This window comes from Myotis yumanensis, unplaced genomic scaffold, assembly GCF_028538775.1.
Source record: "Myotis yumanensis isolate MYYU_CA2020_CCGP unplaced genomic scaffold, mMyoYum1.0.hap1 SCAF_2, whole genome shotgun sequence".
In the NCBI taxonomy this organism is placed as follows: domain Eukaryota; kingdom Metazoa; phylum Chordata; class Mammalia; order Chiroptera; family Vespertilionidae; genus Myotis; species Myotis yumanensis.
The window spans coordinates 208,566,780-208,590,353 of record NW_027223753.1 but is presented as its reverse complement, the minus strand read 5'-3'; the positions used below and the strand labels follow the sequence as shown (position 1 = coordinate 208,590,353).

The window sequence follows — 23,574 nt, the reverse complement described above, 5'->3', positions numbered from 1 at the left end:
TTCAGCAAAAGCATGTATTAACTCACTTACTGGAAACTGGTTAAAAATTAAGGCACTCCAAATGTTATGGTTTCTTGAGGTTATAACTTTTGGTTGCTTTTAGACCTATTTCAGAGAAAAGCATGTGGACTTGGGGTGGCCTTTCAGACGCCCTGGTGAGGGCTCCATGTCTTGTGAGAGGAATACTGTGCTCACTGTATTGAACAATCCCTAGCTCTACTGTCAGCTCAGGAACCTACATTGAGTGATTTTACATACATACTAACTACTGTATTAATACAAAAGTTCATTAAAGTCGATTACAAAGTTTCTCCGATGAATAAACAGCAGAAAGTAAAAATTATCAGGCTGCTTTAAAATATTAAGGAATGTTTTGTAACACTGTAAATTGCTGTTAAATGCCCAAGTCAGAGAAATAAAACTACAGACTTTGTTAAAGGTTAGTTCTTCAGTTTTGTAGAAACGTAATTCCTAGCACTAGTCTCCATGGTTCAAGGCGTGTCATGCTGTTTTGATCATCCTGGTCTGCAGGTGAACTTTGTGATGGCAGAGCGGCAGGAGTGTGAAGACTGAATGCATGGCTTCTTTTATGTGCCTGTTGGCCTACTTTCCCGAAGCTAAATGATTTTCTAATTCAAAGCAATCTGGCACTGGGGAGTATGTTCAGATTTAAGAAAGGCTGCTTCCACTGACACTTCATTGTCTGCTGCTGTTCCTGCCATGAGTTCAGTCTATTACTGAAGCCACATTTCTTGCTCTGGAAGAAATGGAACCATCATGTACGGTGCCACTGGGCACCCGGAGGCCACAGGTGACCTACGAGAACCCGCCTCTAAAGGGAAGTCTCATGACAGGCCTGAGCCAAAGGAGTGCGGCTCAGAGCCAGGGTCATCTTAGAAGCAGGACAGTCACCATTGTTTCTGGGTAGTGTGTGGAGATCCCCTCAGCTGGCCCTGGACACCCCACTTCCCAGGCACAGAGCCCTTCCTCCTCAGGGATGGCACCAGCCCAATGGCAGGGAGAGTCTCAGAGCGCTGCACACACTCGACTGACACCTGTGTCACTGGGGCTAGAACGGAGAGCAGGGCGGTGAACAGCGCTCTCGAGCGCCAAGCTGGCACATGGGAGTACCCATCTTCTGCCTTAGGAAGGTTTTACAAAACTTCATTTACAATAGAGGTTTTCACTGGATAACAAGCTTCATGGTCTGCTAAAGATACAAATTAAAATATCATACAATGCATGGTCTGAACATTGATAGTGAAGTTTCCTGGTGAAATCTTTTAGGTGGGGAAATAAATCCAGGATTTTTTAAAGAAGGTTTTCAATGCATTCACTCTTCAATGTTCTTCATTGCAACTACAGCCTAGGAAGTAGGGCCCCTGACACTGTGGCCTGGATGTGGAAAGCCACCAGAATTGACATTTGGGAGACGGGGCAACAGGGACTTGAGGCCCGCACCTGTGGCTTTAGGGGGAAACGACGAGGCACTGGCCGATCCTCCCACGTCACACGCAGAGATGACTCCCTGGCTGCTGTGTGGAGCTGTTAGTGGGTGGGTGGGAAGGTCGGAGCCGCTGCAGCAGGAGGATGGCGTTAGTGTTGCGGCTGTTGCTGTGCAATCAGCTTACAAACCGAGATGTGGAATGTGCATGATTCCTCCTCAAATTAACAACAAAAACAGAAGCAGCCTTCCCCCACCTGCACAGGCTTAACATCTCAGGTAACTAAATACAGAATCAGGAAAGGGTACAGAAGCACACAAGAACGGACAGCATTCAGGGCAGCTGAGTCACGCTCACTTCCTCAAGGTCAGCAGGCAGGATGGGGGCAGCCAGGCCTGCAGACTGCTGTCCCTAGGAGCGCCTTTGGGACTTGACACAGCAGGAGTGTGTTTTAGTTTTCAAATCTAGCATATGGGTTTTCTTCTTTAAACAAACCTGCAAACAAAACAGACTTGGTTACAAGTGCATCTAGGCAACAACAAAATTCAAGATAGCAATACAACTAAGCTTTCTATGGAGGTTTACTGAGGCCAACAGGAAAATGGGGATCCTACGCAGGTTTGAATACTATGCTAAACCTTTTCTGAAAGTCCAAATACAGTGACTTTAACACTGAAATAAAATGTGCCCAAACCAATAATTTTTAAAAAAACAGACCCCAAGAAAGAAAGACTTACTTGCTCAAAGAGAAATTAAGAAATTTAAAGCTAGGGAAAAAATAAATTAAATAAATAGAAACAATAAATAAATTTAAAAATAAAGGAGAAAACTGGAGTGCACACACAGAAAAAAAGAAAAGAAATTTAAAGCCAATATTTCTTCCCCGATATTAGTGGTTAGCTAATATTATACAGAACAAAATAAATAAATAAAGCACCTTCCTTTAAATGTCCTTATAAATGTGGATTAACTTTTAAAATTAAGGCTGTAAAAAGAACTAAGAAGGCCACCATCAATTAAACTGCCAAGCATTTATATAACTAGTAGAATCTATAGTGTTAAATAAATACCCAGACTAGGAGTGTTCTCTGCAGGTGGAAACACACACAGACTCTCTCTCGGTAAGAACCTGTACTATACACTGAAATTATCTAGAACCTCTGCAACACACTTGCTTTCAGCAGGGTTTTTTAGGGCGGGGGTGGGGAAGAGATAAGAAGGGAGAGGGGAGCCTCAGGCCTTGGGGAGAAAGTGCACAGATTTGATAAAGAACTATCATATGTCAAATGCCAAGTACAAGCAGTCTAAGGAAAAGAAACAGCTCCCAGCTCTACTTCTGGTTCAGAAGGAAAACTGTTCCGTGCTACGGAAAGCAAATGCCTTCTAAAACAAGACCTGGGTTTCGCCTGCACTGGGGCTAGGGCTCTTTACATGAATATTAACCAGATGTCAATGCTCCTTTCGAGGCTCCACGCTTTCATGGAAAATCAAGCTGTCCCCAGTCACAGGAGTGTATAGTGCCGTTCGGTGGGCATGGGCACGCACCCAGGCAGAGGCCCCAGGGGAGAGTGGGGAGTGTGCTGTCGCCACTGGACAAAGGAATTGCACCCACACAGGAGCCCATCATCAGCTGTCCCAGGACAAGGCCCAACAGCGGGGCTTGTGCTGTGGGCAGGAAGAGCATGGTGGCCAGGTGGCAAAGAGATTGGTGGCTCTGACCTCACCACATAATTCTGAAGGCCTGTGCAGCAGCACCCAGAGGAGACCAAGGGGTGGGAACACACAAAAAAAGGCTCTACCAGCCATCGGACCGCTCATCTTAAACAGAGACCGAGCGGCAAGAGGAGGGGCAGCAGCCTCATGCCTGGAACCAACACTTGGAGGCCACCAAGGTCAACCCCAGCCTGAGGCAAGGCAGGATGCCCAGCGCACACTGGTGTCCTTCAGGAGGCGCAGAGACAGTGAGAAAGAAGGACACCCAGCCAGTGGGCCAGCTGAACCAGCGTGCACAGCCCAGAGTACCAGCAGCCCTTGTCAGAGAACTGAACCTTGAGGATTTACTACTTTAGTGAGTAGGATCCTAATATTCCACCACAACAGAGTATTTCCTTATACACACTGAGGACTTCAAAATAAGTGCATTAGTTGGATAAGATGTTGACATGTTCCTGGTCGGATTTAGGATTTAGCTCAGTTGCTTGGTCCACTTAACCGAATCCCCAGGTCACAAGGTCAAGAGAGGCAGAGTGGCTCAAGGCTAGAGGCCCCAGGGCTGTCATCAGTGAGGGCCTGGCCTCAGGACAGGACAAGCAAGTCCACTTCTATCATTTCCAACACACTGAGCAAGAGCATCAAAGCTCATGTTGTCCACGGATGTGAACCAACTAAACACAGGAGCAGACCTAATGTTCTCCAACACTAAAATATAGCCTCACCACCTGCCCCCCAATCTCTCCAAACAAAAACCGAAACAAACCCAGGACAAAACACCCAGAAACAGGAAAAGGACAGCATGGCCTCCGTTTTGGCTGACGCCTTAAAGAAGGAATGCAGCTCCACACACAGGATTCGGGAGACCCCAGGGTGGAGGGAAGGAACAGAGGAGACCAGACTCACACCCTCCACCCGCACCCCCCCAGCAGACCTTTAAGGCAAACAAGATGGCAGACCAGGAAAGGGGCTACAGCAGACCCCTGTGATGGCCCGCACTTCATAAGCCAAGTATTCCTGGAGCAGTTTGGCTGAGGTGAAAATATTCATCTTTTAAGACATTGCATGGAATTAGTTATAACAGCACCACTTGGAAAGTAGAGCCATCTTTCTGTCCCCATACCTACAGTTAGACCTCACAGATGTCAACAATGACCAAGATGGCTTGGCAGCAATTTCTCACCAACTGAAACAGAGATTCAGTCGATTCTTACCGTATTTTTTCCTGATTTCATCATGCCTTGACTTCATCTCTGCCCTCCTAAAAAACAAAAAAAAGCTTGTTTAGCATCAACATACAATGTAACTTTAAAAGAAGCACCTTCCATTTCCCTCAGCAGAGAAGCTGTGGTTTGTTCTCGTTTTCCAGAATGAGAGCAGGGTGGGGCTGAGCTTGGCCATCAGGCCACACTCCCACTGGGACAGGCAAGGTGATGCTGAGCAGAGCCTTCTGAGCTGCTCCAATATCATGCTATTCAATTCTTTATTTCAATAAATGCAATTCAAATGTCCAATACTGATTTTTTTTAAAAGTTGTTTTCTTATATAAAGAAAAGGTAGTATTCAGTAAAAACCTTATGCTAGGTTCTAAAGATGATTAGGAACATGCAAAAGCTAGTTTTTATTTAGGCCCATGACTTCAAGGTGATGACCTGGAGACCAGACCTGTGGAGCCTTAGGCCTTATCGGCTGCCTTCCTGACACGTGAGTACCTTGTTCCTAATCAGGCAGGGGGTGGCCAAGGGCTGCATCACACACACCTGCCAAATGCTCTGTAACCAGGAAGTGCTGCTTGATCAGCACTGGTGGCACAAGCCCGATTCGGCCAGGGGCTTGAGACAAGTGACCAGATCAAAGGCTTTCCTCCCTCTCTGAGCCTTGGTCTGCTCGCAAATGAAGATTGAAAAACTGCCTTCAGAGGCTCCTGCCCCTGCAGCATGAGAACCCACTACCATGACGCTGTAAGCAGGAAGGCTCTGCCAGCTGCAACCCTGTCACCGACTGGAAGAAACGGACAGGGAAGCAGCAGGCCTATGACAAGGAAGGTCGTGGCCCCTGGCTAGGTCCCTGCATATGTAGCTTCTCACTCTTTGTACCACAACTTAGAAAACCCACAAACACTACACGTTCATAGCTTTTAAAAACGGAGAAGACTTGTGACTTATCAATGTCCCTTTCCTGATCTGAGTCCCCTTAAAGTAGTGGTTCTCAACCTTGGCTGCACATTAGAATCACCAGGATTTTTAAAAGATTCCCTGGTGATTCTAATGTGCAGCCAAGGTTGAGAACCACGGCCTTAAAGGGAACTTCTTCCCGTGGGAATGATTCTGTGGCCTCACCTTTCTTCCTGCCGTATTCTCCTCTCTTCTTGCTCCCTCATGGCCTTCTCCTCGCTTTTGTCTGGCTTCCGGCTCTTCTTCTTTCTGCAGTAGCAGCAGTAGCAGCAGCATGTGGCAACCGCCAGGAGGATGAGGCCCCCAACCACCGACATGGCGATAATCAACGCCTCAAAGTTCACTGTAAGTGCAAAGGGGCCAAGTCAGAGCTGCTTGGAGCAGGAAACCCCGGGGAGCAACACCCCCTCCTGGAGGGGGGGCAGGCCTTTCTTAGTACACAGCTGTGCCATCGAACAATTTCTCCATTAATCAGGATGGATCCAAGTTTTGGGGTCCACCACCAGAGACTGAAAAGATGTTTGAAGACCTAGGAAAGTTAAAACCAGGAAGGAAGAGAATACTCAGCTGTGTAGTTGGACTTTCCTGAAAGAAAATTTAAGCCCGATACAGCTCATTTAATTACTTAAGTCAAAGTCAAGAGCAATACATTTATTTTGCACAGGAACTAAATTCTGACCATGGCAAGCAGAAGGACAGGGGATCTTCCCTAGGGGTTTGAAAATGGCTTCCGATCAGTGTCAATGAGTTTATGACTTTCTGTCCAGACCAAACTTCTGAGACAAAGACAAACTTAAGACAAGTTTTACATTCTTTTCAGCTCCTCTTAAGAATTTATAAATTAAAACCAGTCCCTGTTTTTTTATTCCATCTGAACTCTAATACTTCTTTTGTGAATGTGTTTTTTAAAAAAATATATTTTATTGATTTTTTATAGAGGAAGAGAGAGGGATAGAGAGTTAGAAACACCGATGAGAGAGAAACATCGATCAGCTGCCTCTTGCACACCTCCTACTGGGGATGTGCCCACAACCAAGGTACATGCCCTTGGCTGGAATCGAACCTGGGACCTTTCAGTCTGCAGGCTGACGCTCTATCCACTGAGCCAAACTGGTTAGGGCTGAATGTGCTTTTTAATCATCCAGTTAAAACAGCCACTGAAGCCCTGGCCAGTGTGGCTCAGTTGGTTGGGTGTCATGTCTTTCACCAAAGGGTTTCGGGCTCGATCCCCAGTGGGGGCATGCAGGAGGCAGCCTTCTGATGTTTTACTCTCGCATCCATGTTTCTCTCTGTCTCTAAACAAATTAATTTAATAAAATCTTAAAACAAAAAACCCCACCAGCCATTGAGGAGGCTTGAAGAGCCACCTGGCCAACAGTGGGTTCCATGCTTTGCATACCCCATACCAGCTCCAGCTGCTTCTGAAAATGAGGTTAAAATGCCACCACAGGAAGCGGATGATCTCTAATCTCACTTGTGGTCCGCGTGGGGCTTGGATGGTGAGTGTTCTGCTCTGGGGACGGGGAGGTGAGTGGAGGGCTCTGTGCCGGTATGGACCCACCTCACATTCAGATTGGCTCCCAGCAGAATAGCACTCACTTAGGGTTTACTCAATCATTTTACAATCAGGAACAGTGTGACATCTGACCAAGTCCTTCTGTGCAATAACTGTATTCTCTCCTTCCTTGACCTGCTCTAGAAGCGCTGGAGTTGCAATAGTGGTGTAACTAGAAAGAGACCTTCACTAGCAGATGGTGTCGTTTCTGACTCGAGAACTCTACAACCATCAACTTTAAAAATGACGGAGATCAATTAGATAGCTGGCTCTGAAATATATCTACCCCCCAAAACAGCTTCCCTGCTTAGCAGCTAAAACCAGTCATAAAATAAAAACAGAAATCACATCATAATTGGAAGCAAAACTATGAGCCCTTTCCCTGTTATCCTGTATGGCAATCTATGACACTCTACCAAAGGACATAAGAAACGACCCCGGGTGACCCTGGTGATGGAGTGACATCTTGCTTCTGGACAAAGGTTCAAAATGGCAAAGTCCTCATTTTTCTCCAAGCACACTTATATTTTTAAGGTTATTATAATTAAAACTCCAAAACATTTTTGCCTAAACTGGATAAAAGGATTCTAAATTGTAAGAGTAAAAAGCACCTGTGCCCTGGCCGTCATGGGTCAGTGGTTAGAGCATTTGGGAGGCAACCAATCAATGTGTCTCTCTCACATCGATGTTTCTCTCTCCCCTTCCTCTGTCCCTTCTCTTTCCACTCTCTCTGAAGAGCAACGGAGAAAAGTCCTTGGGTGAGGATAAACAAACAAACAAACAAACAAAAATGCACCTGTGGTGGCCCTGGCCGGGTGACTCAGTTTGAGCGTCGTCCTGTACACCAAAAGGTGGTGGGCTCAATTCCTGGTCAGGGCACATGTCTGGGTTGCGGGTTCAATCCCCAGTTGGGGCAGGTGCAAGAGGCAGCTGGTCGATGTTTCTCTCTCTCCAAAATCAATAAACGTATCTTCTGGTGAGGGGGAAAAAAAACCAAAAACCCACCTGTGGTATAAGGCCTAACATTAGCGTTAAGTGTACCCTGATGTCTGGTGAAACCAGGAGGGCCTTGAGTGGCCCAGCAAGTTCCCCTCCCCACTTACTCCCACAGGTGAGGCCCCAGCCAAACCACCGTCCTTACTCTGGGAACCAGGTGCAGTGTCATTTCCCTGTCAGCCCTTGGAATTGCTCAAGCAATCACATCTCCTCTCTGACCCAGGCACCACACCCTCTTGTTACTGCAAAGCCTCCTCCCACAGCCCCTAATTCATCCAGTATCCCCTCCCCAAGGGCTGTGACTACAGGTGATGAGTAAACTGCCATGGATCTCGTCTGTCCAGTGTCGGGTTTGACCATCCCTGTAAGCCCTTGGGAGGGACTTTCATTTCACAAGAGAATTATCAAAACTGCCCCCCACCTGGAAAGGAGCTCATCATCATTAGCCTTCAGAGAAATGCACATGAAAACCATGGTGAGATCCACTCACACCCACCAGATGGACCACACCGAGGATGACTGAGTGCCCAAGCACTGGCAGGGACGTGGAACAACTGGAAGCCCCACATTGCTTGGAGGAGCATGAGCTGGTACACCACTCTGGAAAAATGCCTGCAGCCCTACTAAGGATGAACACGTGGTGAGGCAGCAATTCTACGCCTACATATATGCCCTGTGGAGGGAGGGCTGGCACACATTCAACACAAGACCGCAGCAGCACCAGAAACAGCCCAAATGTCCGTCAGCAGCAGAATGGAGGCACACCTGTGAACACTGCCCCAAGTCGGAGACAAACCGGCACACACAACACACAAGGAAGGGCCTCAGGCATACATACTACGGGGTGAAGTCAGGTGAGGCAGCACAGGACCTCCTTTATGTGAAGGGCAGGGACAGGCAGCACTACCTATGCTGATGGCAAGTCAGTCCAGCAGTTACCTGCGGAGTCCTGACAGTAACAGCTGTGGGTGCCGGAAATGGTCTGTATATTTTGCTAAGGGGGGAATCAGCTATGTACTCATGTAAACGTTTACTGAGTAAATGTATGTGTGTATACATGTGTGTTTATGTTGTAGACTGTAGTCTATAGAGGGAGACTTAAGATGTGTGCACCCCAATAGAAGTTAAACTTCAACTTAAACAGCTCATGCTCAACATGCCCAGAGTCCCAGGGTCCCCTGGTCCAGGAGTGGTCTTTGTGAAACAGTGAGCAAGGACAGATTCCATGGAGAAGACAGTGGACAGGACGGAAGCAGAGGGCGGTGAGGCCCAGTGAAGCCTTTCTGGTATGAGGACAGCAGAGAGAATGGTCAACTGGGTGGAAATGACAAAGGGTATGTGGGCACATGCACACACGTGTACGCCCACACAGTAGGCCCCTCAACCCACACACACACAATCCTGGATTCCCTGGGGCCTCAGCACTACAAGTGAGTATTTCTAACAGAGGCTGATGGATTCTAAAATGGAATTCAATTAGAAAAAAGACAGATAAATTAGGAATAAGCTGCAGACACACCAAGTGAAGTAACAAAGTGCCCTAAGAAAACAACAGCTCCTTTATGCAGCTTAAGACGGTAGCCTCGCCGTCGCCTGTGTAGCTCAGTTGGCTGAGTGTGTACAGTGCACCAAAAGGTTGCCAGTTCGATTCCTGGTCAGGACACAAGCCCAGGTTGTGAATTCAATCCCCTGTCAGGGCACGTATTAAAGGCAACCCATTGATGTTTCTCTCTCACATCAGTGTTTCTTTCTCTCTCCCTCCCTCTCTCTCTCAAACCAATTTAAAAGTAAGTAAATAGATAGATAGATAGATAGATAGATAGAAAGAAAGAAAGAAAGAAAGAAAGAAAGAAAGAGAGAAAGAAGTCTCTGTTTGACCCCAAACCTGAAGCCATAAAAAGAAAGGATTAATAAACCCAACCACATAAAAATGAGTTCTGTGTAGCAACATATACCAGCAACTAATTTAAAAGCAAACTAGAAAAAAATAAAATAAATAAATAAATAAATAAAAGCACACTAGAGTCCGTCCAGTATGGCTCAGTGGTTGAACGATGACCCATGAACCAGGAGGTCGCGTGCGCGCGTGCGTGTGTGTATACATGTACACACACACACACACACACACACATTTTTTTTAAAGCAGACTAGAGCCCTGGCTGGTGTTACTCAGTTGGTTGGAGCGTTGTCCTGTGCACCAGAAAGTCGTGGGTTTGATTCCTGATGCCTAGGTTGCAGGTTCGATCCCAGTCAGGGCGCATATGGGAGGCAACTGATGGATGTGTCTCTCTCACATTGATGTTTCTCCCCTTCTCTCCCTTTCTCCCTCTCTAAAAAAATAAGTAAGTATATGCATAAAAGTAAACTAGAAAACAATTTGAATCTCACAAAGAGCTAATTTCTGATGAAAGAATACCTGTAACAACCACATGGAGACGATGGGACACATGCCCATGCTGAGCAGGGATTCCTTGCTTGGGAAGTCAGAGCCCTACAGGAACCACAGGGGTCAAGGTGGCCCACGAACATCACCAAGACATAAGGTGCTGAGCCATCCAAAAAGCAGCCTTCAATTCTCCACCCCCAAGGGTGTGGAGACCCAGAGCCAAGGCTGAGGCCTGAAGGGGCCTCCAGATCTACAAGGACCCCCCAGTTGAGACACCACAAGCTCTCACTGGCTCCCCAACTTCCCACTGGGAACATCAAAGAACTACTGGGAATACATTTTCTGGCAGCTTATGTTAATGAGCACAACCAAGAAGCCAATTTTGTAAAATGACCACTTACCCCAACAAACGCCCCAGCGTGCAGAGCTCAGCTTACAAAGAGAAGCAGGGGGCAAGATTTTTGCCACTGGATAGTCCACGCATGTTTTATCCGTGTTGCACCAAAGACACTGAGAGAGATAAACATTAAATGTTAGAAATTCAACGTAAACACCAAAGAACCAGACGGTCCAGGACCTGATTCCCTAAACCATCAGCCACCTGGTCTGCTCACCCTTGGAGGATGGTAACGGCCTGGGCTCTCACCCCAACACAGAGGTTCAACTGCCCAAGAACCATGTCACTCAAACCTCTTCCATTAGGCACCTTGAATAGCCACACAGCCTCTGTGTTGTCATGAAAGATGCCAGGCAGCTCCCCCCGCCCAGGGCCTTTGCATGGGCTGCTCCTTCTGCCTGGAACATTCCTCCCAGACGCATGTGGCTCTCTAACCTCCTCCATGAGGCCTAACCTGGGCAACCTACTTAAAACTGCCCCCTTACCTCCGCCCCTGCTGTCACATCGCCTCCTGACACACTCAAGCTGCCTATTGTGGCCCATCATCAGGAGGATAGGCACCCATGTGCATCACTGAAGGATCCCTCGCAGGCGGACCAAGGCTGGCCCATGGCAGGAGCTCAGTATGTTAGTGGTCTTCTGTGACCACGATCACCACCATGTAAAGATCCTACCTCTGACCTCTACAAGAGCAGCAAGTGAGTATTTCCTCCAGCCGTCTTATAGATAGTGCAACCGAGGCTCAAAGGCACCTACTGGAACCTCACAGATGCCCCTAAGTCCCTACAGTGTCAGGGGAGAGGTGGTCTGGGGCAGGGATAGCGCCTTCACCCAGTGCATGTGTGTGGGGGAGTCTGGAGCTGGCACTGTGGGCGTTGGCAACAAAGGAAGTGGGGCTTAGGCTGCAGAACGTGCCTGCACAGGAAGAATTTGGCTGCTTATTTTAGATCTTAAAGGTAACAGCTTTATGGCGTTCTTTTTCCTTTGAGATTTTAATAGGATAGAAAGTCATGGTATTTTTTTTTTGGTCCCAGGTTAGGATGAACATCTACTGCAAAATATATTAAAACAAAGGCTCCCTAGGCCCCTTTACATAGCATCCACTTTACTGTGTTGTGTTTAAAATGGTTGAGCATACTTAATAAACAGCAGGAAAAAACCTTTTTTATTTTGGCTGTTTGAGAATATCTTGCATTTTAGTGGTTTTGTTCTGGTTTAACAATGTTTGGTAAATCTTCCATTTTCAAAAAGCTTAAGTTTTAAATGTCTAATTTTCCAATTTTATATGATGATTTTCCAAAAGCCATAGGCATTTACTCGGAGGGTAAGTTCCTCTGTGGTGTTGTTGTGGTGTTGTTGTTACATGAGTGAAGGAGTATGTTCGTGGTAAACCATTTGAGTGACGCCAACAGGACACAGAGCATGCCCTCAGCCTCCCTCTAATCTGCTCAGGCTCTTCAGGCCTCCGAGGCACTGCCCATCCTTTCAGAGACTTCTGTGCACCCCTGGACCCACACACGCACGGCCAACCCCAGCTTTTACCCACCTGCACGTGTGGCCCGCAGCTCTGACTTGATCTGTCTGGGTTCAGAATGGGGGTCAGGACTTCAGATGAAGTGCCCTCCACACTGTGATCTGAACATGTCCCTCACCTGCACCTCCCACTGCCCTTCCCAGAGAGGGGAGAGCTGAACAGGACAGTGCTGCACAGGTGCTCTGGGAACAGCAAAGCCACATAGACTCTAAGCCACTTTTATGGCTGAAATGACTTCAATAGAAAAACCCAGACACTGAAAAGAAGCAACATCAAGAAAATGCCACCCTGAGGACCAGAGCCCCCCAATCTGGTTGTGTTGTCAATGATAAGACCTGGAACTGCAGTACGAGCTCCTTCCGGTGTAACTGGCAGAGGTAAGTCCTATAACCCACAGATGTGTTTGGGACCCGAGACCCTGCCATGTTTTTGTAAAAACATGGCCCCACATCTTGAAGTGGGAATCATCTGATAGATCTTTCCTGACCCGCCCTTGGTCATTAAACCCGAATGTGAGGGAAAGGGAAACATAGGCTGTGTAGTTCCAACACACGCAAGGACCCGGCCACAGCGGGGAGGCAGCCTCCCCCAGGGCCCTAGGCCAAGGCCCCACAAAGGGTGTTTTCTCTCCCAGCCATCCCTACCCCGGGTCAGCTTCTCTCAGGTCCTCGGTGCTGACCACACAGCGCTGCGGTGAAACGGAGCCAGACACTCACAGGCTGCTGGATCAGGTGCTGCCCAGGAAGTCAATGCCTGAGGAGCAGCAACCGGACCCTAACAAAGAGGCACTGTTCCCACAAGCCCTGTGACGGCCAGATATGGTGGGAGGTTTCCCCAGCAGCACATGTGACTCTCTACTTCTCCCCGATGGCCCGCTGCACACACCCATGTGTTAGATCCCAGGAGCAGCTACCCTCTTGCTCAAGGTCACACAGGGACTTGCAAGAACCAGGGACACTGGAACATCCTGGCTGCAAGGCTCACCTCCTGACTAGTGAGCTGTGATCAGGCTGACCCCACTGGACCAGATGCCCTCAACTCCCCCCTTGACCTGGCTCCTGTGTTTCCCCTGGATCTCGCCTCTCTTCTCCATTCCGGCGTGAAGAGCTGAGAGAGAAGCATCTCCCCGGCCCTGGTGGAGACACGGGACACACAGAGCTAGGACTCTGGCTAGAGGTTTATAGGCGGCTCATGTTCCTCTGACCCCTCAGCGGTGGATGACCAGGGCTTTGGGCACACTCCTGCTGCGTCTCCAGGACCATCTGCAGGTGGAGACATAACCCCTGTTTCCAACAGGCCTCTATGGCCTAATGACACCAACATGAGGCCCTAGTCACAGGTTAACAGTCACCGGTTGACCCCTCTGCCAAGCGCTCATCCATCTGCTCCTCTGTCCCCGCAATCCCTGTCTGAACAGCACTGTGCACCAACGTTTACCACCCCCTCAGGGGGGCCTGAGGCTTCCCCACCGGCCACACATGCTCCCACCACAGGCCTGGTGCACACCTTTTATGACCCCATACCTGTTTCAGGAGTTAAATATGCCTATCAATGATGCTCAGGTGGCATCTGCAGTCCCCATGGGACAGCTGGAGATGCCTGAGAAGGGCTAAAGTAATATTTAATATCCATCACGAAAATCTCCCACATCCCCAACATCTGATCCCTTAACACACACCAGGGACACCCCCGTTAGGAAAAGTGGGCCTGCTCCAGTCACATGCTACTTACGGAGACATTTTTCAGGCACTCCTCACAGGTCTTGTTTGTGTTCTGGGAGCAAACTGTGGAGAAAAAACAACAAATCAGCCAGGAGGGCAGGGAGGGTGCTAGTGAGTGATGCACAAGGTCCTCTCTGGGCACCAAGCCTCCAGGGACAGAGTAGTTACTGAGCCCCGCTGCAGCAGGGCAGCAAGAGGTATATGAAAACATCACACACGGTTGTACCCACGGGGGTCTTTCAGGAAAGGTGACTGAGCATACCCTCAGGAGGTGAGCCCTGGGGTCAGATACCATGGACCACTAGCCAGCTGAGGCCACCAGCTCAGCAGCAGACACTCCCTGTGGAAGCTAAGACCACAGCAATGCTGGGCCCACTTGGCTAACGCCAGGGCTTTGGCCCCTGGCCAGTCCCACCAGCCCCTCAGAGAGGGCTATGTTCTGGGCACACAGGGGAGAAGCTGGCTGCAATCCAGGAGCAGCGCTGGGGACCCTCCCAGCACTGTTGCTCCAGGGAGGGGTCAAACCCCACACCAAGATCGTGTGATAAATGAAACATTTCCAGTATGACATCAGGCAGCTGCTAATACCCCACCCTATCCCCTAAAACAAACACACACTTTGAAAAGACCTCTGCACAAACTCATTAATCACCAGGAACTGCAACTTAAAGTCATGATAAAATACCACTTCGTTACCATCAGAATGGCTAAAATTAAAGACTGACAATCCTAAATGTTGGCGAGGCTGCAGAGCAAGTGGGGACTCTCATACAGTTTTGCTGTGAGTACAAATTGGTTCCACCACTTGAAAAATAGAGCTGGCACTTCCTCATAAAACAACATATATGTCTACCCTATGACTCAGCAATTCCACTCTTAGATATTCCACCCAGGAAAAATTAGAACATACGTCCACAGGAAGACTTGTACAGGAGTGTTCATAGCAACTTTATTTTTAATATGCCAAAAGCTGAAAACAGCCCAGATGTCCATGTATAGAAGGATGGACAGACAAACGTAGTCATACAATGCAACACTATTCAGCCACAAATATATACCCCAAAACACGAATGGACCTGTAACCAATAATCTAAATGGAGCCCCTTGAACATGGAGCTGGAGCTGCGATGCCAGAGGAACTGCCTTGCATGTTTTCATTCCCACATCTCTAGAATGTTAGATCAGGGCATAATAACCTTTGAACTGGGCCCGAGCAACCTTGTTTCTCAAAAAACTATTTGTAAAGAGAACAAGAAAGCACATACTTATAACCACTGGACTGAAAACTAAAAATTCTATTTAGCCCTGGCTGGTTTGTTCAGTGGCTAGAACACCACAACCAATTGATGTGTCTCTCTCACATCAATGTTTCTCTCTCGCCCCCTCCTCTCCCTCCCTTCCACTCTCTCTTAAAAAAAATTAATGGAAAAAATATCCTCGGGTGAGGATTAAAAAAAAAACAAAAAAAAATTCCACTGTTTAGAATTAATGTCACCATATTATGTTATCTGCACCAACAGCCTTCCTTCTACTGATGTAATTGTTCCCCTTCCCTTTCTCATAAATACCCATTGCTTCTGTCTCCTAACTGGGGCAACATCTGGGTTCTGCCTGAATTAGTACATCTACCAATAACTATCCTTACTGATCTCAGCTAAATGCTGCTACCTCTCACTTGGAAAGGCCTTTTATTTTTAGGTTAGCATCATCTTATAACTCATCCAGAGGCATACTACTGTTCCTGCATTTCACTGTATGCACAAGTTATCTCAAGAAGAAAACAATGTTGAACTCTAGTTAATGACATGCAGCGAAGTACTGGGGGAGAGTGTAGGATGTCTGTACCTTACTTCAAAATGCCTTCACGGAAGGATGGGGGGAGGAGGGACACTTGTACAGAGGTGACACAGCACAAGGTGAAGGATAAAAGCTGAGTTTCATGGGTATATGAGTGTTGACTATACTATTCTTTCAATTTTGCTGTATGAATATTTTCATAATAAAATGTAGGGAAAAGAACTTTAGTTTCTAGTTACATTTTTTATTCACTGTATTTGCTAAGTGGGACTTACTCTAAAACAGTTGGTTATTCTATTCAATAGTGTAGTTCTTCTACATTTCATTTCTCTAAATAAAATCCTATTTTATTTATTTATTTATTTATTTATAAATATATTTTATTGATTTTTCACAGAGAAGAAGGGAGAGAGATAGAGAGTTAGAAACATCAATGAGAGAGAAACATCGATCAGCTGCCTCCTGCACATCTCCTACTGGGGATGTGCCCGCAACCCAGGTACATGCCCTTGACCGGAATCGAACCTGGGACCTTTCAGTCCGCAGGCCGACGCTCTATCCACTGAGCCAAACCGGTTTCGGCCCTATTTTATTTTAAATGAAATATAAATCCATTCTTTCATGTATTATTCTGCAGCAATTATTATCAAATAGTGTTCTTTTCAGCGTCTCTAATGGTGTGCTATTGGGTTTATGTTGAAGCTTATTTTTAAACTATTTTATGTACTCAGAACAACAGATTTCATTTAGCTTCAGGAAAGTAAAGAAAACTGACAACCCCTGAAATGCCTTGATTTCTCAAAATACTACTAAGAGAGGCAGGGCGACAGCGGCATTTTGATAACAGCCACCGCCATTTCAGAGGTCCCAACGCGCGGGCACTGGGAGGAGGGAGAAGCAGAGACCCCATGGTGTCAGGATGAGATGAACTCTGAAAAACTCGGTTCCTAGCTCTGTCCACTAAAGGTCCTAGAAAGGACCACACCCAGTAGCAAGGGGCACGTGTGGTGCCCAGGTCTTGGTTTCTAGATGCTGCTCCCCACTAAGAGAAACCAGGGTTCCCTGGAGAAACGGCTGATTGTAGAATTGGCACAGAAGAAGGACAAGATCAACCCTGGGCAGCTTGCTGTGCCAGAAAGTGGCACGAGTTGATGGGTAAATGGTAAAAGGACCCAGAAGAAGATTGGGGTGGGGGGTCCTTCTTGTTAAAATGGGACCATTTAAACAACCAAGTGAATGACAGCAATGGACTCTGACCTCTTGAACAGTCCATGGTTTCATGCTGACATGAAATATAGACAGAGAAGGCACCTAGCAAAGGTGAAAGCATTTCCTCTTTGCAACCATCACAGTGAACAGGGACGCCGAGACCATTGTGCCCATTGGTGGTGCCTTCCCATGATCACTTAATAATGAGAAACGGCACCTGAGAAGTGATCGAAGTATCACCAGTGTAACCTGTGACCACATGACAATGGGACAAAGTGACAGCTGGTGCCTCCCAGAGGGGTTGACTCCTGTCAAAATGCATTGGAATCAAATCAAAGAAAACCCAGACAAGACCAAACTGAGGGTCTTTCACAAAGCAGCTCTCTGGAAACACCGGGGACTGAGGAGCTACTGCAGAGGAACAGATATTAAGAGACATAACTAAATGTACCATGTGAGCCTGGATGAGGCCAGACGACAGGATGGGGGACATAGAACATTACTGGGAAACTGGGTACAAGGATGCCTACGTTAAGTCAAATATTCAAGTATTATTATCACTGGTGATTGTCCAGATTTTGGTCTTATATTCCCGTTATGTAAAAGAATGTCCTCATTCTCAGGAGACACACTCTCAAGAATTTAGGGGTCTCACAACTGACTCTCAAATGGTTTGGTTAAAACTAACAAGCAGACAGGAAGAAGGAGTGGCAAAGCAGACGTGGCAAATGCTGTGGGAGCAGGAAGGGATTCGGAACTCATTGTTCTAGTTATTTCTTCAACTTATCTGTAGCTCTGAACTTTTTCTAAATAAAGAGTCAGGCCAGGGAGGTACGGTGGGAATCTGCATGCCACCTAACACACCCCCCTCCAGTCCTTTGTGAAAACTTCTACAAGGGAGGGCACACTTCCTCCTCAGGGAGCAGGGGTGATGTGGGACAGGAATTTTTTCCACGGGGATTTTCATTTTTAAAGTCTTTGTGAACTGGCCTTGCGTGAACTAAAAGAACTATGCTCCAAAACACACACCCTAAGCTTCATCCACCCCAGAGCCTCTGATTACGGGCCAGTATGAGTCAACAAAGAAGCATGGGAGGCGGAGGCCAAGGAAACGGCCCAGCCCGCCTCCTGCACCAGCACAGCCAGGAACCGGGCAGGTTTTCAACCCAGGCAGAAACAGCCATGTTAAACAGGTTCAGAGCTGGGAAAGGTCATCCTGTTCTCAAACACCCCCATCCTCCCGCATGGTAAGAAAAGACAATACATTAACCATTTGCTGCCGCTTCAAACAGGGAGTTTTCCTTCACTGCATCTCATCCCATCACAGGATACAGAAAACCATGTGCTCAAAGCCAGAGAAAACAAAACAACAACACTGTTTCTTTTTTATTTATTTTTAAATATATATTGATTTCAGAGAGTAAGGAAGGAAGAGAGAGAGAGAGAGAGAGAGAGAGAAACATCAATGATGAGAGAGAATCATTGATCGACTGCCTCCTGCATGCCCCTACTGGGGATTGAGCCCGCAACCTGGGCATGTGCCCTGACTGGGTATTGAAACGTGATCTCCTGGTTCATAGGCCACACCAGCCACACCAGCACTGTTTTTTAAGTCTACTGCTGAATGTGAATGTCTGCCTGACTTCTGAAATCTGATGACTGATAAAATCTTCAACTTAGATTCTATTTATTAACAATTAAAGAACTTCAGGTCTCACTCACTCTGGATTGTTCTTCTGTAGGATACACTAACCCATGACCCACTTTCCAGTTCTTCTCAGGTGAGTCAACTGATTAAGTACAAAAGGACATACGCTAGCATGAGTAAAGAGATAATGTTTTTTAAAAATAAGGAAACAAGTAAGTATATTATTTATGGTCCCTATGTCATACAAGAGGCCAAAGGGCTGTAGCTGCTGAGCCCTTAGGCGGTGGAACAAGCCCCTTATTCGGGCTTTGTGCCTACACTGCACACGACAGAGCATTTCACGTGAGAAATGAGGGCGGAAAATTCTCTTAGACAAAAAAGCCCTGGTCACCTTCCTATCCCTGTAGAAAAGAGTAAAGACTGTAGTACATAACACCACAGACCACGTGTACAGAACCTACTGAGAACACCTACACTACCTGCTGAGAAAGCCCCAGTTCTTGGTGGGCAGTGAAGGAGGCTGCAGACCCCTGCAAACCCAGCTGCTACTATCAGGAGCGGTCAGGCTCTAGATAGCTCCTTTGGGTCCCTCTGTTTAAGACACCAGTCTACGGTCCTTTGAAGTGTCATCTCTCACTGAGATGTGCAGATGAAACTCTAGGATGGAGTCTGACACATGCACAATACAAGTGGGGTCCAAAAGCACAGGAAGGTTTCTTCAATGTAATGAAATTGCCCTCAAGATCTTCAATGCCTGGTGGGTTCCTCCCATCTCCCGCCAGCAAAGCACACAAGAAGACAGCAGAAATTGTTGGTTTTGGATGGGCATGATGTATGCTTAGAATTCACACACCCCGGAGGGTTAATTTTATGTATCACCTTGACTGGGCTAAGGGATGCTTAGGGGGTTGGTAAAACCTTACGTCTGAGTGTTGTCTACTTGCTGGAGCTAGGACTTCTATCTTCTGCCCTGGGACATCGGTGCTCCTGGCTGCTGGGCCTTCAGACTAGGCTGCAGCTTACACCACCGGCTTCCGGGTTCTCAGGCCCTCTGATCTGGACTGAGCTACTCCACCCGCTTTTCTGGGCCTCCAGCTTGTAGTCGGCAGATCTCAGGACTGCTCAGTGTCCAGTCATGTGAACCAATCCCTCACAATAACTCTCTTTCGCTACAGCTATGTTGGTTCTGGAGAACACTCATATCCTTACAAGGAAGATACAATGTTTTAAATAGTGTACTCACATTCCTACAGTACTACAAGCAGAAAAAAAATATCACACTAAGTACACACTCTGGGAAGGGGGAGCCTCAGTGCTCTAACAGTGCCCCCTCGAACGCAGATCCCAAGGGCACCTGGACAGCAAACACCCTAACAACACGACACCATTGCTCCCATCTGACGGTGTTGTTGATGAGAGAAACAACAGTTCACCCACCACCGACCCAGGACTCCGGGCACCTCTAGGAGACAAAAGTGGGATACTGTGAGCTGAAGCAAATGAGAGCAGCTTCCAACTGGACTGACAGTAAGCGTACACGTTGTGGCTAGAAAAGGAGCTGCTTTTTTACCAAATAATATTAGGACAGTTTTAGTTTAATTCCCAAACACTTCAGGGCATTTCCTGACACGCACCCTGAGCCATTGAGAAGATTCTTGCGCAATTAGATTCTTTTGCCAGATATGCATTGTTTCCTAAAAAGCAATCATTCCCAATTTCTGCTGAGAATTCAACTTAGACCAAAAGTTCCCTCTACGGTGCAACTGGACTGCTTCGCTAACCAATGTCGAAAACACGCACACAATTATTCTGGAAGCAGACCAGAAGAAACTCCAACAGTCCCGACCTGGAATAAGTATGCAATAAGGTCGGTCACAAAGAGGAAAGGTGTTTACTGTGCTAAACAGACACTGACAAAGCCTGGGCTTAACATGAGTTGAGAAACATACTGGCCTCAGGCTGGGCCTACCTCAATTCTACTTGTAAAGATCTTGAAACGGAGACCCACAGGCCCACCCCTGGCTCCATTTCCCACAACCAGTGATCGCATGGGTAACTCCACACACAGCAGCCAGCTTGAAACATTTCTGAAACAGATGGACACTGTTTCCCACGCACTTCCCCATTTTCCACGAGGCCCCGGGGCTGTGGCCCCCTCACCTGCGCCTCCAGCAATACAGATCTCCGGGCCTGCATCTCTTTTGCCCCCAGGGCATGCAATTTGCTCCACTAACACTCCCTCACCTACACCCCTCCCCACTCTCAGCACCCTGAGAGCTTGTTTCTTGGTCAGTCTCCCCAGAAACTCAGCTTTTCAGGCACCGACAGGAGCCCTGGGTCCCCACCGTGCTCCCAGCCCCCGCACACACAGGTGGTTAATAACAGGTGGGCTACGTCCATGCAGAAGGCCCCGCGGTTCCGGAGTGCGGCCGGGACCAGCCCGACCCGCAGTGGCGCTGCGCACGCACCCCCACCTCATCCTAAAGCCCTGGTAACTCCGAGTGCCCCTCCTCCGGCGGGCAGTGCCGCGGGCCTGGACCCCCTCGCCCTCCCGCGGGGCGGCGGCAGCGGCTGAACCAAGACAAAGGGATGGCCGGCCCCCTCCAGGGGCCCAGCTGCGGCGAGACCCGCGTGACCGGACACTCGGGTGGCCGCCCCCGCAGACCGCGGCCCGGAGGTGGAGCCGCGACCCCGCGTAGCCGTGACCACCCCGCGTCCCAGAACCCCTACACCTCCACGCCCCCTGCCTGGCGCCAGAACCCCGCGCCCCCCTAATCTTCCCGCCCGACCCCCGTACCCCCTCCGTGGCCTCTCCGCGGCCCCGCCCCGCCTCAGGACCCGAGCCCCCTCCGAGGTCCTCACCTGATCCGGGCGACTCCTGCACCGCGGCCGCCTGGAGGAGCAGCAGCAGCAGCGTGGCGCCGCCGAGGGGCAGCCCCCAGCACACTGTCCGCCCGCAAGCCCCGCCGGAGCCCATGGTGGTAATGGCCCAGCTGGTCGGCGGGTCGGTGGTCAGCCCCGCAGCCTCGACCAGGAAGACTCGCGCCGGAAGTGGGCGGGGCGGGCGGCACTAGCGAGTGCGCAGCCGCGAGCCCAACTCGCCCCGCCCCTCGCCCTCGGGCCCACCCCTGGCGGAGGGTGCTCCCGCCTCCCTGCGGGACGCAAGCGAGGCTCAGTGCGCCTGCGCAGCGGAAAGGCGTGGGCTGCGAGGAGCGCCCCCTGTGGGTCAGTGCCCCTGCGCGGCTGAAAGGTAGGGTCTGTGCTAGGGTCGCTGTATTTTTAAAAAATATATTTTTATTGATTTCAGAGAGGAAGAGGGGAGGGAGAGAGAGAGAGAGAAACATCCATGGTGAGAGAGAATCATTGATCGGCTGCCTCCCACACGCCCTCTTCTGGGGATGGAGCCTGCAACTTGGGCATGTGCCCAGACTGGGAATGGAACTGTGACCTTCTGGTTCATGGGTCAATGCTCAACCACTGAACCACACTGGGCGGGCTAGGGTCACTGTCTCTTAATTTGCCTGCACAGCTGTGAGTGGTATTTGGAAGAGTAGAGGGTGTGCCGCAGTCTTGACCCTAAAAAGGTGAACAAGCCCTGGAAGGTGGCCCCAGGGACTGACTGTGCCACAGCCTCTCCTAGCTTGATCCTGAGGGCCACTCAAAGCAAATACTTGGCCAGAATCCCTCCTGGAAGAAAGACACCCCCCAACCCTCTGCTGCCCTGGCTAGCGGGCCATTCATCGCCGAACCCCTCCCCCCCAATTCCCCAGAGCCCTGCCCTAGGCACCCTGATCCTGACCATTCACCCACACACCTCCATCCCCTCTCCAGTCACACCCCCACCACACTCCCATAAAGGAAAAAGGGGCTCTGTATTAAACCAGTAATGGGCAGTAACCTCAGAGGATGAATTGATCACCAGTCTCTAAGTCATGGGCAAGGTGAGTAGTCACTGGTTTCTAGCAGACTCTCTGTCTCCCCCCAGCAGACGGAATTCCCACTGATTGACACAGCCAGATGTTACCTGAGCTCCTCTTCCCGGACCTGGTGTTCTGGGCTGGGGATCCTGGTGTGGGGTTGAGACACCAAGCTCCTTAGGGGCTCCCTTTGCAGCTGAGATGACCCTCCAGATTCTCAGCTGCTGCATGTGGGTGGGGGGCCAGCTCTTTTTATGTCTCTGCCCTCCTACCAGCTGCCAAGGGGCTTCTCCTGTAAATCCTTGGCTATAAGACTTTTGCTCCGCTGGTCCTCAGCTGCTTATTCAGGCTGATTGTTCTAATCTATACTTTAGGTGTGATTCCAGGTTGGTCCTGGGAGGAGGTGAGTGTAACTTCCACCTACTCTGCTGCCGTCTAGGATCCCGTTTCCTTCGATCTCACTCTAAGTCTGTCACATGCTTTCCTTCCCAGCACATGTCATTTGCAACTTTTTCCTGGCTATGTGTTACATGCACCTCCCTGAGGGCAGGAATGTATCCGTGTTTGTCCATGTTTTTCTCACGGTGACAGGCACTTAGCCATGCTCCATTAGTGCTTTATGAACAAATGGATGCTTTAAAAATCAAGAGTTACACTGGGATTGTAATAAAGAACTATACGTTTCCAGAGAAGAGAGTAAGGACTAACATAATCTGAAAGTATGCTTATGTATGAGATTGTGGACTCACAATTCACAACCCCGTGTCCACATCCATCATCTCTCCTGTCTGTGCGACATGGAGATGAGCAACACGAAACGCTAATGTGGTTGCAGAGGGTGTTAAAGTCCGGGAGACCCTGGCCCTTTCCCGGGACCACTGGATTCCCCACCCTGACGGGCTCTGACTGGCTACACCCAGACCTGCTGGCATGGTGCCAACTGGCAGGTGCCCACGTGTCTGGTTCTCACTCTGGGATAAGGCCATGACGGTAAGTACACAGGCTTGGCTGGTTCACTTGGCCAAATGGCACTGATCAGCCATGACTTCCAGGTACCCCTAGGAGATGGCTAGGGAAAAACCTCT

The 23,574-nt window shown here is 48.8% G+C and overlaps 1 protein-coding gene across 1 annotated transcript; it reads right to left on the bottom strand.

Moving 5' to 3' along the window:
• On the bottom strand, positions 1–21,618 carry PTTG1IP (PTTG1 interacting protein). Its single transcript, XM_070407067.1, has 6 exons — positions 21,435–21,618; positions 13,929–13,981; positions 10,668–10,776; positions 5,495–5,672; positions 4,370–4,416; positions 1–1,940 (listed from the first exon to the last, which is right to left on the bottom strand). The coding sequence occupies exons 1-6, from the start codon at positions 21,547–21,549 to the stop codon at positions 1,897–1,899; spliced, it is 546 nt and encodes a 181-aa protein (XP_070263168.1). The 5' UTR covers positions 21,550–21,618; the 3' UTR covers positions 1–1,896.
• Positions 21,619–23,574: the final 1,956 nt, after the last annotated feature.